This window comes from Trachurus japonicus, chromosome 22 (assembly GCF_045865225.1).
Source record: "Trachurus japonicus isolate A0001 chromosome 22, Traja_1.0".
Lineage (NCBI taxonomy): Eukaryota > Metazoa > Chordata > Actinopteri > Carangiformes > Carangidae > Trachurus > Trachurus japonicus.
In genome coordinates, this window is record NC_140928.1 from 18,417,078 (window position 1) to 18,431,177 (window position 14,100).

Here is a 14,100-nt window from a genome sequence, read left to right on the forward strand (position 1 = left end):
GGTACGGAAAGAAGTCTCTGGTGAGGCACTGTTTTAACTTGAAATTGAAAAGTCTCTGTTTTAATGATAAGTAAAAAATAAATAAATAAATAAATAAAAAAGGTCCTGTGTGACGAAATCCAGTGAAACTATAGGGCGATGTGTTGAAAAGTGCTTGAAAGTGCTTTGTGAAGTATTTTCAATACTCAAGTCATGTTTTTGTGATGTGGCTCGAGTGATGTTCGTCTGTCAGCTTTTGCCATGATGTGAGATCTGTTGCAGACATTAACGTTCATGAGGATGAGCAACCCTCCTAGAAATTAAGTTCCCATACTACCAAACTATTAAAGGGATAGTTCACCCAAAATTCAAATTTCACTCATTATCTACTCACCCTCATGTGGACTAAGGGCTGGGAGAAGTTTCAGAGTCCTCCGTGCCTTCTCTGAGTTACAGGGGGTCAGGCAGCTCCGTGCAGCACTGCATGTCCATATGACGGTTGCGAACGGACACCACTTTTCTTCGTCCAAAAAGACACACCAAAAAACATCCAAATACCTCCATAGTGCTCGTCTGACTGTAATGTCCCTCTTGTATTGAAGCCCCGACATGAGAAATTGTTCCGGAAAAAAATTAAATACGTATATGTTTTAAGCTTGTTTGTAGTGGAAGCTCCCAGCACTGCTCTTCCTGGTCCGTCCAAATCTTGCGCGATTTGCATTGACAGCCAGTTCACGGCTCCACAAATCGCGCCAGATTCCGGCAGAGCAACACTGGGAGCTTCCGCTACAAACAAGCTTAAAGGATAATTTCCGTTTTTTACAACCTGGACCTTATTTCTTGCATAAAATACGATCATTTACTCACCCAGACAACTTTGGTGTCATTTGGAGTTGTTTTGACGAAATTAGCCCCAGTGGAGCGGCACGTATATCTGTATAATGCGAGAACACGGGGCACGCAATGCAGCCTCTAAATAACACATTATCCGCCACAAAACTCGTTTATTTTGCCAATATTTTGTTATGATACACTAGTGCTGTTCCCCTCCGAGCCCGTGGTGGCATGTTATCAACATCCGGGGTCTCTAGGTTGACCTACTACTCATCTCCAACCGCTGCCCGGCTCATTCTGATAATAATCATTCCACTTCGGCATTCAGGTCCATTTTTAGTGCAACTAGCCGGAGCTTTAGTGAGTCGAGGCTGAGGAGAGGAAGCCTGTGGAAGCTGAACTTCATCCAGCTGCTCATTTTGTTCTGACAAGTCAGAAACACGCAGAAACGAACCACAGCGTTAGCGGTAGCAAGTTAGCCGCACCGGGCAGCGGTCGGAGATGACATCATCCAGATAAGAGGTTTGTAGTCAACCTAGAGGCGCCGGATATTGATAACATGCCACCATGGGCTCGGAGGGGAATAGCACTAGTGTATCATAATAAAATATTGGCGAAATGAACGAGTTTTGCGGCAGATAATGTGTTATTTAGAGGCTGCATTGCGTGCCCCGTGTTCTCGCATTATACGGATATACGCGCCGCTCCACTGGGGCTAATTTCGTCAAAACAACTCCAAATGACACCAAAGTTGTCTGGGTGAGTAAAATGATAGTATTTTATGCTAGAAATAAGGTCCAGGTTGTAAAAAACAGAAATTATCCTTTAAAATATAGACTTATTTAATTTTTTTCGGAACAATTTCTCATGTTGGGGCTTCAATACAAGAGGGACATTACAGACGAGCACTATGGAGGTATTTGGATGTTTTTTGGTGTGTCTTTTTGGACGAAGAAAAGTGAGCTCCGTTCGCAACCGTCACATGGACATGCAGTGCTGTGCCGAGCCCCCCCTATAACTCAGAGAAGGCACTGAGGACTCTGAAACTTCTCCCAGCCCTTAGTCGACATGAGGGTGAGTAGATAATGAGTGAAATTTGAATTTTGGGTGAACTATCCCTTTAACCCTGGCCAAGGTTCCCCAATGTTAACCAATGCTTTTGTTGCCTGAAATCAACTTTAAAAAGTCTATTCATCCTGAAACAATACTTGACTGAATACCATGCATGTATTGAGAATTCCCATGATGCATCATGATAAAGACTTGGAAAACTTATGACATTCTATTCTGTCTCACCCTGACTTTGTGTTGCGCTAGAGTGATTGGCTGTTGTTAGCATGCTAACATTGCAAATTAAAAAAGGGTCATAGGGTAAAGATGATACCAGCTAAACATCATCAGTGTGTTACAGTTGTCACTGTGAGCATGTCAACATGTGGATGTTAGCAGCATTTAGCTCACGGCACAATGCCACAGCACAGCATCACCGAGCCTGGCTGCAGATACACTGTCTTGTTAATGAGAGTTTTGTGCAGAAATTGAGACATAAGAAACCATGTGGAAAGATACTGTATCCAAAACATGGCCTCAACCCCAACTGGTTAGAAGAGTAAGAACAACTAGTATAAAGTGAAAACAAAGGTCATGAGCTTTATACTATACCACAAGCGTATCTCAGACTGAAATAGCTACAAGAGATGTCCTGAACATCAGTGTGTTTTTCAGTATTGCTTTAATAGATAGATGGGGTAATATCAACAGGGATTCCTCTGGATTGTCCTTAGTTCAGCTCTGACTCCCTCTGATCAAGGAAGAGGAGAGATGGAGAATAAACAGAGCCGCTAAACTGAGAAGCGATAGAGCCTCCTCTGGCTTTAAACACTGTCACATTCCATCTAAATCCCCAGCTCTCTACCCGAGCAGGAAAAAAGCACAGGGTCATCTCCCTGTCTTTTTACTGCGAAATACAGGAGGTAAAACTCTGCTCTGGAAACTCCTGTGGGAGGAAGCGAGAGACATGCAAAGATGAAAAACTAGAGATGGTTCCGCACAGTATCAATTTTTATTAGGTGGAGGCTGTAATGGGTAAACACTAACTGGTGGTCTGCAGAGAGCTGGCTAAAAAGAGGAGAGAGAGGCTGAAAAGCAGGTTTTCCTATAAAGCTCTGGTTATTAACAATGTTTTATGTGCTGCGCTGTTGTCCCACTGAGTATTTCAACACCGGTCTCGCCACAACACTGTCAGGTGCTGCTGACTTCTGTGATGCACTAGTGCAAACACTTTATGTGACTGTTTTCCTTTAAAAATCTCCCAAGCAGAGCATGTCTGGGTGCAGCTGTCCAGCTAATACTGCTGGAGTAATCACAGATGTGTCATTCAGAAACTCGGCCCAGCAGGCAAGCTGCAAAAAGCCCACAGCTTTTTGAGTGGAGTTTTGATTGCTGCTACTGCTGCTGTGGCTCAAGCTCGACTTTTCCTGCGACGCTTTCATCTCCGTTCATATCCTCTGAAACCGGCGCTGATTTCAACAAAGAGAGCACTGCTCACTTTATTCTGTGATATATTCTTTTTCTTTTTTTTTTTTATTATTGGGTCTCAACAGTACCTGTCCCTCGAGGTCAAAGGCCAAGCAGGCGATGCCGTGCGTGTGCACATCTTTGAGGATGGACACAGTCTGCACGGTGTAGGAGTCCCACACACAGATGTAAGGCTCCTTGCCCACCTGCCCCGTGGCCACCAACACACGCTCCGGATGCAGAGCTAAACTGTACAGAGAGAGTGAAAAGGGAGGGAAAAAACATCTGGTTAGCATTAACCATTTTTGCACGCTTGTGTGTGTGTGTGTGTGTTAAGAGCAAAGAGGCGGCAGAAACCACTGGGATGAGATGAACACATTAAGTCAGTGATGGGCCTGAGTATGGAAGCAGAGGGGCAGCTTGATTAGGTGATATGGTTCAATTAACTCAGTCATGCTCAAATACGCACACATGCAGCCTGGCTTCATGCATGCCTACAGGGTGTTCACGTAATATGTTTATATTTAAAGGGACAACGAGGAGTTTCTATTCAGTTATAAAAAAGTCTCACGTTAATGTGGATGAATCTCCGCTACCCACACTTGTTAATGGCTCCATTTTCGATAAATATATCGTTCTGTCTCTATCGTTATTTTGTTATTGTTAGTGGTGGCGGAAATGCTAGGCGAGCCGACCAGCGTTTGCTTTCGTGGCGAGTCATGAGAATAACGCAGCTGAATTGCCGATGGTATGTGAACCTCTTTGAACGTCTGACTTTGATTATTGATGAATGAAAACATGAGTCTGTCTTGCGCCGGTCAAAGAATTTCACGGTGCGCGGAGGCTCATAAATGTAGTGTGAAAACGCTTCGCTTTTCCAAAACTCCTCGTTGTCCCTTTAAAAAAAAAAGAAAAAGAAACACCCATTGGTGAATCTGTGAACTTCCATTTTTCTCCACTTTTGTTCGTTTTCCCAGCAGCCCTTTGGACCGCTCTTAGCCCCCTTCACCTTTTTCTAATTCATCTGGGGTTTCCTCGCATCACCAGGCATATGTTTGTAACACTGTTACATAATCTCCCCCACCTCCCCTCTGCACTCGTACCTCCCCCCACCTACGAGCGTTTCCCACTCTACAGCTGAGCAACAGCCTGCTGTACAAAGCTGTCACCCACCCCCCAGCCCCCACCCTACTCTGCTCCATCCTTTCAACGGCCGCCAGTCACGTTCCAGGCAGGCCTGAGTGATTCACTGGGCATTTCTTCTTCCTGCCTCACCCTGGCCTATATATTTCATGCTGCGATGGAGCTCCCCTCCATTATAATCAGACTGCCTGTTTTGCCAACTGCTCTCCAGAATTTCTAATCCTGGTGTGTATTCAGACAGCAGGTCAGAGAGGCTTCGCAGGCTGCACGGCGTCAACCTTCCGAGTCAAAGCAACTCACGACAGACGTGGCCTTCTTTCACTTTCTTTCCCTTCTGAGTTTTTCCACTCGTGACACCTCATTTGCATTCGAACCCCCACCGTCACCGTGGACTTGACAAAGCTGTGGCGGTGGAACATCTCTCAAAGCGGAAGGTGGGTGTCGATGTGACAGGCCCGAACTTCGTCCTCTCTCAACCCACCCCCCCTTGTTCTCTCTCATCACGTCCGCTTCTCCACCTTCTTGGTTGAACCTCACTCCAACCTGGCACAATTTCTCATCTGACTTTTTATGAATTATATAATCAGAGCAAAGGAGCTAATAATAGCACTCAGAGGAAGAGGGAAAAAAATGATTGGAGCACTTTGAGATGCAGACAGACACAGCAGAGAAAACTGCTTTGGCACAAGCAGGTACATATAGCACAGCAAATGTGTCTGGTTTGACACACATCAAAAAGTATGTGTAGGAAGCACTGGCACTTATTTGGAACCACTTTCATTATGACTTTAATAAGTAAAATGTGTCTATGTTACAGCTTGGTAAAATCAGTGTGGCTTTTAAGCCAGCTAAAACAAGATTGCCGTTTCACTTACATGTCTGTCAGCTGAAAAGCCTGCTAAATGCCATCGCTAATGATTTAGCCTGCAGTGCATCACCACGGCTCTCCTGTTTGATATAGGCTGCGGCTGTTTGATGCGGCTGCCTTCCATCTGGCAAAAAGAGTAGGACAAAACTAGCTAAACACTGCAGCAATTAAACAGCCTGTTTTCCTGTAGATACGAGGTAAATAAACAGCCCGGAGACCTGATTTCACACGGTGAAGATGCCGAGATACAGACAAGGAGGAGGAGACTAAGGTCGACTCAGCCAGAAAGAAGTGAAAAGAATACACCTTAATCATGATTGTAACAATCTATCTTTGACTCATGGTTGCGTATTGGCAAGAATGACGCCAGTTCCTCATGATATAACAAGCTACTGAGACATTGAACTTTAATTTGCATTCTACAGCAGTGATTTCTTTTGTCTGGCTTCGCCTACAGTGGATTTAAAGAAGGCGGAGGATTAGCACATTTCTGAAGATACATGATACTTCCCAGGACCCCACAAAGTGTTTAAATACAGCTACTCACAAAACCAAACCCCATCTGAAAAACCATGGACCAGGCACTTGAAACTAAAAATAGAGGGGATATAATGAGAGAAAAACACTGGGTGAGAATAAAGTTGTGTGTGCCTTGCTTTAAGTCAAGTCATTAGGGTCCGGGCAGCTAAGCTGCCGGGACACTATTGTATTCCTAGGAATTCTTCTTTAGGGTCCGGGCAGCTAAGCTGCCGGGACACTATTGTATTCCTAGGAATTCTTCTTCTTCTTCTTCTTTCTTTCTTTCTTCTTCTTCCAAGGAAGTCATACTTCCCATGGGCGAAAACTCACCAAACTTTGCACAAAGGTTCAGTCCCATGCCAGATGCACTCAACTCCAAGGACATGTGCCCCCCCCTCCTAGGGGGGGCACAATAAGCGTTTAAATTTAAAAACTTTAAAAATTCCTACCAAACCAACGGTAGATGCTACAGTGTTGAAACTTCACCACAATGTAGCCTCAATACTGCTGAAACTTTTGTCCACTTAAACTTATTACAAATTATGAAGTCCATCACTCTGTTTTTTTCAATAACTGTAAAACTTTTAAAATGTATCTCCTCCCACAATTTTTGCTCAATTGTCACCAAACTTGCTACAGAGCATCTCCAGACCGTCCTCCACAAAACTTGTTTCTCGGATTTTTGATTAAGCAAAAATTGAGCCTACAGTGCATGAAAACGTTTGACTGTAAACAGTACTGTAAACATATACCATCAAATTCTTGCTAAATACATTTTCAAACTTCCTGAAAAAAAATGAGAATATTCTGGAGTCATGGTTGATGAAGTTTAGCAAATATCAGAATTTTAATTCAAAAACTGAATTTTTGAGAACATTTTGAATTCTGCTCTCATGGAAACAACTGCAGTCAATGTGAGAGTGGAATTTATAAACATCATATTTTCTCTTATGAAGCAAAACACGTATCATTAAAAACAAATCACCAACATTTCCATGCTGTCAAGATGCAATTTATGTATTATCAGATTTTTGTTTAGATGACTGAATTATTGACGTTTTGACCATTTCATCACAACAGCTGCCCGGGCACTGACTCACCTGAGTGGATAAATGAAGCTACACAGCAGGTCTCACTACAAGCTAATTAGCTCAGCGAGTTAGGAGCTGGTTCTTGGTGTCAGAGATTGTGAGTTCGAGACCCAACAAGGATGATGATGACAGATCAAGATGTCACATGTCCTCAAGCTGTTTTGCTGTCTAAATGCAATTTATGTATTAACAGATTTTTGTTTAGATACTTTTTGAAATCTGCCTTGACAACAGCTGCCCGGGCACTGACTCACCTGAGTGGATAAATGAAGCTACACAGCAGGTCTCACTAACAGCCAATTAGCTCAGCGAGTTAAGAGCTGGTTCTTGGTGTCAGAGATTGTGAGTTCGAGGCCCAGCAAGGGAGATGATGACGATGATGATCCAAATAGCTTGGACTGGACCATGTGCGAAAGCTCTTAACATCTTAGACTCATAGTAGATGTTTGACAAATACATATCATTATTTTACCTCAAAAACTGATTTTTCTTTTTACTGTGGTTTCAAATCTGCCTACACGACAGTGAATGGCTTACTCAATTTGTGAAGCCACTGTTGAATGCCACTTGTCAAGTAGCTCAGTGCGATAGACAACAGTCTTTGGTTCCCGAGGTTGTGGGTTCAATCCTCAACTAATGCAAATTGAACATTATAAGGTCAACTGTCCTGTCTTCCTATTCTCCTGTTTGTTGCTCAGAATTGCCTAAATTTGCCCAAAAGTAGCCCGGACCCGACCCATCGCTGCGCAGCAGCTATAATCTTCTTCTTCTTCTTCTTCTTTCTTTCTTTCTTCTTCCAAGGAAGTCATACTTCCCATGGGCGAAAACTCACCAAACTTCACAGAAACATCCAAACCCATGCCAGATTCACTCAACTCCAAGGACATGTGCCCCCCCCCTCCTAGGGGGGGCACAATAAGCGTTTAAATTTAAAAACTTTAAAAATTCCTACCAAACCAACGGTAGATGCTACAGTGTTGAAACTTCACCACAATGTAGCCTCAATACTGCTGAAACTTTTGTCCACTTAAACTTATTACAAATTATGAAGTCCATCACTCTGTTTTTTTCAATAACTGTAAAACTTTTAAAATGTATCTCCTCCCACAATTTTTGCTCAATTGTCACCAAACTTGCTACAGAGCATCTCCAGACCGTCCTCCACAAAACTTGTTTCTCGGATTTTTGATTAAGCAAAAATTGAGCCAACAGTGCATGAAAACGTTTGACTGTAAACAGTACTGTAAACATATACCATCAAATTCTTGCTAAATACATTTTCAAACTTCCTGAAAAAAAAAGAGAATATTCTGGAGTCATGGTTAATGAAGTTTGGCAAATATCAGAATTTTAATTCAAAAACTGAATTTTTGAGAACATTTTGAATTCTGCTCTCATGGGAACAACTGCAGTCAATGTGAGAGTGGAATTTATAAACATCAGATTTTCTCTTATGAAGCAAAACACTTATCATTAAAAACAAATCACCAACATTTCCATGCTGTCAAGATGCAATTTATGTATTATCAGATTTTTGTTTAGATGACTGAATTTCTGAAATTTTGACCATTTCATCACAACAGCTGCCCGGGCACTGACTCACCTGAGTGGATAAATGAAGCTACACAGCAGATCTCACTACCAGCTAATTAGCTCAGTGAGTTAGGAGCTGATTCTTCGTGTCAGAGGCTGTGGGTTCGAGACCCAGCAAGGGTCATGATGATGATGACAGATCAAAATGTCAGATGTCCTCAAGCTGTTTTTCTGTCTTATGTATTAACAGATTTTTGTTTAGATAATAGAATTTCTGACTTTTTGAAATCTGCGTTCACAACAGCTGCCCGGGCACTGACTCACCTGAGTGGATAAATGAAGCTACACAGCAAATTTCACGACCAGCCAATTAGCTCAGCGAGTTAGGAGCTGGTTCTTGGTGTCAGAGGTTGTGAGTTCGAGACCCAGCAAGGGTGATGATGATGACAGATCAAAATGTCAGTTGTCCTCAACACGAAACACAAGACAATTGTCCTAATTATCGCGTCACAGAAAGCCTCTAAATTTAAAAATCCAAATAGCTTGGACTGGACCATGTGCGAAGGCTCCTAACATCTTAGATTCATAGTAGATGTTTGACAAATACATATCAGAATTTTACCTCAAAAACTGATTTTTATTTTTACTGTGGTTTCAAATCTGCCTGCACGACAGTGAATGGTTTACTCAATTTGTGAAGCCACTGTTGAACTGCCTCTTGTCAATTAGCTCAGTGCGATAGACAATGGTCTTTGGTTCCCGAGGTTGTGGGTTCAATCCTCAACTGATGCAAATTGAACATTATAAGGTCAACTGTCTTGTCTTCCTATTCTCCTGTTTGTTGCTCAGAATTGCCTAAATTTGCCCAAAAGTAGCCCGGACCCGACCCATCGCTGCGCAGCAGCTATAATCTATGTTTTAGATTTTGAGGATCTTTCACTATTTTCGACATTTTTTAAATTAAAGTGCAAAAAAGTGAGAGATTTTTTGATAAATTAAATAATAATTTTTCTTTTATAGATATATAATATCCTCCTGATACCTGACTTATATTGTCTCGGATTTTTAAAACTTATTTCCAAGGCTAATTTTATGGTTGGTTAATCTGCTGCCCATCTCCTACAGCAATTAATCCATCATTTAGTTTTAGAAATGTCAAGAAACAATGACACATGTTCACAGTTTGCTCATATTCTCCCTCCAGTCTAAAGCTCATATGTACAGTACCTACCTTTAACCCTACATACTGTATATAGTTACAGTTTACTGTAACTTTAAACCAGGAAATCCTCACAGTCAAGAAACCGGAGCTGGATATTGTTTGACATTTTAAATGATAAATGTAAACAGTAATGTAATTGCTACAGCTGCATTATGTCCTTTATTGATTGTCTCCTAGTAAAATATGTATGAATAATTCATCACTGTATCTACATTTCTAATCAATAGTGTAAATAACCCCTGAAAGCACCTATATCTATTTACACAATACAGCATATATACCAATGCATACATTATTAATAATGCAGTACTTAATCGTTATTAAGTTCTAAATGCACTAAGTTTGGCACCACCGGGGTAAAGTGCCAATAAGACCTGCATATGTTTTGCTGCCTCCACTCCGCCTGCATCAAACATTCATAACTGCACCATCACAAAAAGAAAAAAAACACCTGTGAGAATTGACTTTTCAGATCCCAGCACCAACTCTGCTGAATCACACCATAGCGCTAAGTAACTGTACTGAACTCTGGAGGATCCTAATTGAGGAAGACAGATCTGCTCTTTAGAGACCAAGCTGCCTTTCACAGAGTGAGTGGCCTGGCAGCTACAGGCGGTGATGATGGAGACCTGCCTGAGACCTCAGCATCTCTCTGACACCTTGCACAGAGCACCTGCAAGTGTTTGCAAAGGTGAGGCACAAAAGGAAGCAGAGTCGACCGTCACTAAAGAGGAGAGCTGATTGGTATGACGTTCTGTTTCCCTTGTGATTATGGCGATAGAAGGTTATTTGTTCATGGAATGAATAAAAACAACCAAATCATTGTGTGAACAGCTGAGTGACTTAACACGACATGGTTGTCAGTTTCAGACATCAGCTTGCATATTATTATGCAGAGGTAGTTCACACCATCAGCTCGTGCAGTTCACAGAGCACAGCTGCGAGACATTGGCCTGCAATCCTGACACATTTTACACTACGAAACTTCACACTGATTCCGAGGTGAAAAAAAAAAATTTATAAGGAGCTGAATGAAAATTCTTCCACAATATGAACAGAAATATATTCAGGGCATCTTTCAAAGCTAAGTGAAACCAGACCGGCCTCGGACTGGCATCTATAATCCATAACTCTGGCTGTGCTCCATCATAAAGTTAACAAGATATTGTAATATGAGACAGGCTTTTTATTCCTGTGTCTCACTCACTATCACAACACAACAAACAACCAAGATTTTGAATAACAGCACAAAATGAAGCATCTACTGACTGACGTTTTTAGATTGTAGTGTCAAAACAACAAAACATTTCCAGCTTGTGAGGTATTTGCAAAATACAAGTTTGCATAAATATGCATGTACTGTGTCACAGCATCACCGCAAAAAGGAGAGATTAGGTTTATAAGGACAAACACCTGCAGGCTTTTTAGCAGGAGAAATGTGTTCTTTGAGTTTCATACAGGAATAAAAGGAGTGTGGAGAAATACCAGATGTGTGGGAAGAATTGCAAATCGTCTACTCACTTTACTAACATGTCTCAATGTGAACTGTGTTTTTATTACATGCTATAAAATTTCTCCTCTGTCTTTTCTGCTATTGCCTGATACAGTATGTGCATTTACAATCCTCAAAAAGAATTACTGAAACGCAGACTGGATCAGCCTTTCATTCATGTGAGAAACTGGCTATTTGCTCTACATGTCAGACTGGGAGACCAGTTCAAAGATGCTGCTGGGCAAGTTAAAACCAAGAGTGAAAAACAAGGACCACAATTAACTTGTGAAGTAAAACACAGCTGAAAAACAAGATACAGCAGCAAACAGGAGAGGCCAAGAAAAAATAAAACATCCAGGCAGAAGAGAGAGGGATGTGAATGACAGTGTTATCTGAGGGGGCTGCATCTATTCCACATGAGTTAGTGCAACGTGAGAGCAGTCCAGCAATTCTTCAGCACTGAATCTGCTGAGGATTGCTCCTGGTGGTGCCATTACAGCTCCAAGTCTGAAGAAGTGTTTGAGAGCTTCACAAACACTCCACTGAGATCTGACTTTAAAATGGCTTGTATGACTATGACTGTTACCCAGTCTGTGTCAGCACTAACAGCCTTTTAATGCATTCTGAACCACTTGTATTCAGGAAAAAAAACATGTGACATCAATGGGCAGAAATAGAGGGGATGTATGTATGTAACAGATGCACAGATGATGAATTTGTTTTACAGTTCAGTGCTTTTGCATATCTTTTTGCATAATGCGTGTGGTGTATTTGAGGGACATATCATACTATGGTTCAGTCAGTGACTCCTCCAGCTAAGAGTCAGGCACTTCACCCAAAGGGCAGCTGAGGGTTAGTGTCTCTATTGTCTGATTAATAATGGAGCAGGAGCCCAGCTGACTACCGACACAGAATATAATGTTAGTCATCTCCAGGCCAACCCACACACACATGTCAACGCGAACACTGGAGCGTTGGACACAGGTCGTTGTTGTGCGGCATGCTGAGAAAACAGTTTGAAAGGCAGGATCATTAGATGTGTGATGTAACACTGGTTACTTTGCCGTGTTTCATCAAAAGAACGGGTCTGTGTGGCCACGCTGAGATGAGCTAACGCTTTTGCTTTCCAATCCAAGGAGCCAATCAAGGACAGCTACATTCAATTACATTTTTCTGAACTGTAGGCCTACTTTACTGCTCCCGTTGTCATGGGAGGATGAGACATGCAGGCTGCAGATTTGGAAAGCTTTAAAACATATTGAAACATGTCTTGTACCAGCAACCAAAGGAAAACTAAATGAATTAAGTCAAGTCAGCTATCAAAATTATTATGCCAGAAAAAGACAAATTGTCTTTGCCCATGACCAGATTTGCCACTTTTTGCTCAGTGTGTGATTGTTACAAATAGCCTAATTTTTAAAAATCCAGTTTAAAGCATCACCTTGACCTCTGGAAGATTATGAGCAGCATTTCTCCAGTTTTATAGATTAAATGATTAATATGGGTTTAATGATCAGCCTGGTTATAAAAACCAAGCAGCCCTGCAAAACTAGGAGAGATAGCATGAGGAGTGGCAGCAGAGTAATCTTCAGTAGTCAGAGAAAGAGAGAGGGAGGGAGAGGGAGCTTCAATCTGAAGAGCTGGTTCAAAGCATCTGCCGTGCTGGAGTGTCCTTGAGCAAGACACTGTAGGCTACCCCGTTAAGAAACTATGAGGGATGGATGCTGCTGTGTAGGTTCGTGATCCTGTTGACTCCCTGCGGGGCTCGGATATATCATGTTACCTTACACAAGGTGACACCAGCACCTACAATGACAACACTAGGCTACAGGATCAATTCATGTTCAGCTGCCATGAGTCTGTGTGGCGCTGTCCGACGTGCTGAAACTAACTGTTACATGAATGTGTGGTGTATCATTAATATTATTTTATTAATCATCATACCTGATTATGTCATCGTTGTGTCCCAGGTAAAATTTCTGCTTGTGCTCGCGGGTGTTGTACACAACCCCCACACCGGCGACGAAATAGACGATCTCCTTGGCGGCGGTGTAGTACAGGTTGTTGCGGCACTGATGTCCCCGGTAGCCGTACACCCACTCCAGTCTCAGGTGGCAGTTGGGAGCAGTCCTGTCAGCCATGTCCGCACTTCCGTGTGTCTCTCTGTCGCTATCACGTAGGCTTTCTGATACAGTGTCATTCACCAAAAAGGATTTATTTTAAGCCCGCGTGTCCCATTAGTTCCGCTGGATTGCCACCAGTCCAGAGAGAGCACTGTATTTGGACATTTTCTTTTTCTTTTTTTTCTTTGAGGGTCGTGTGAGTGAATAGTCTTCTTGTCTGACAGGATGAAAGCCCTCTGTCTGTGTTTGTGAGGCGAGTTTCTAAGCTGCTGTGAGAACCATTGTGAGAACCTGCTTGTACTTCTTCGGTCCCGGGCTCTCGGTCCTCCTCGGCTCCAGGTCAAAGCTTCTGTCAAATCCTACAAAGATGGAGCTGTACTGTTATTCCTTAAGCCCCGCCCATAAAGATGACGGACCGGCCTGTCGTCCAATCAGGTTCTTTAGCTCTAGAGCACAGGGAATAAAAGAAGCAGGAGGCGACTAGAGCACTGGAAAATAGAGTAACCATAGATATATATAAGAACTAGATGACTCACTCACACGCAGCTGTTTCCCTGTTTGGGACGGGCAACTCTCTCCCTCAGAGCATTAAGCCTATGGTGCATGTTCTGCTATAATGACCATAACTTGCTCAGTTTTTGTCCGATTTCAAAACGGTTTGATTTTTATGAACGTCTATGCAGTAATGATGCAGCATATTTAGAATCACAGATAATTTAAATAATGTATTTTTTTTGTAAAAGTAACATTATAGTGACATTATGCAAATAGTTAAAGTA

The 14,100-nt window shown here is 42.2% G+C and overlaps 1 protein-coding gene across 2 annotated transcripts in view; it reads right to left on the reverse strand.

Annotated features, from left to right (window-relative positions):
* Positions 1 to 13,701, reverse strand: part of eml5 (EMAP like 5) — a 50,311-nt gene extending 36,610 nt beyond the window's left edge. The window contains exons 1-2 of one of the 2 annotated variants that reach the window (XM_085768546.1): positions 13,143 to 13,701; positions 3,420 to 3,579 (exon numbers count right to left, since the gene is read on the reverse strand). In XM_085768546.1, coding sequence (XP_085624672.1) covers positions 3,420 to 3,579; positions 13,143 to 13,339 — 357 coding nt within the window. In that variant the 5' untranslated portion in view covers positions 13,340 to 13,701. The remainder of the gene's footprint in view (positions 1 to 3,419; positions 3,580 to 13,142) is intronic. The other variant, XM_085768545.1, reaches the window with a different exon arrangement.
* Positions 13,702 to 14,100: the final 399 nt, after the last annotated feature.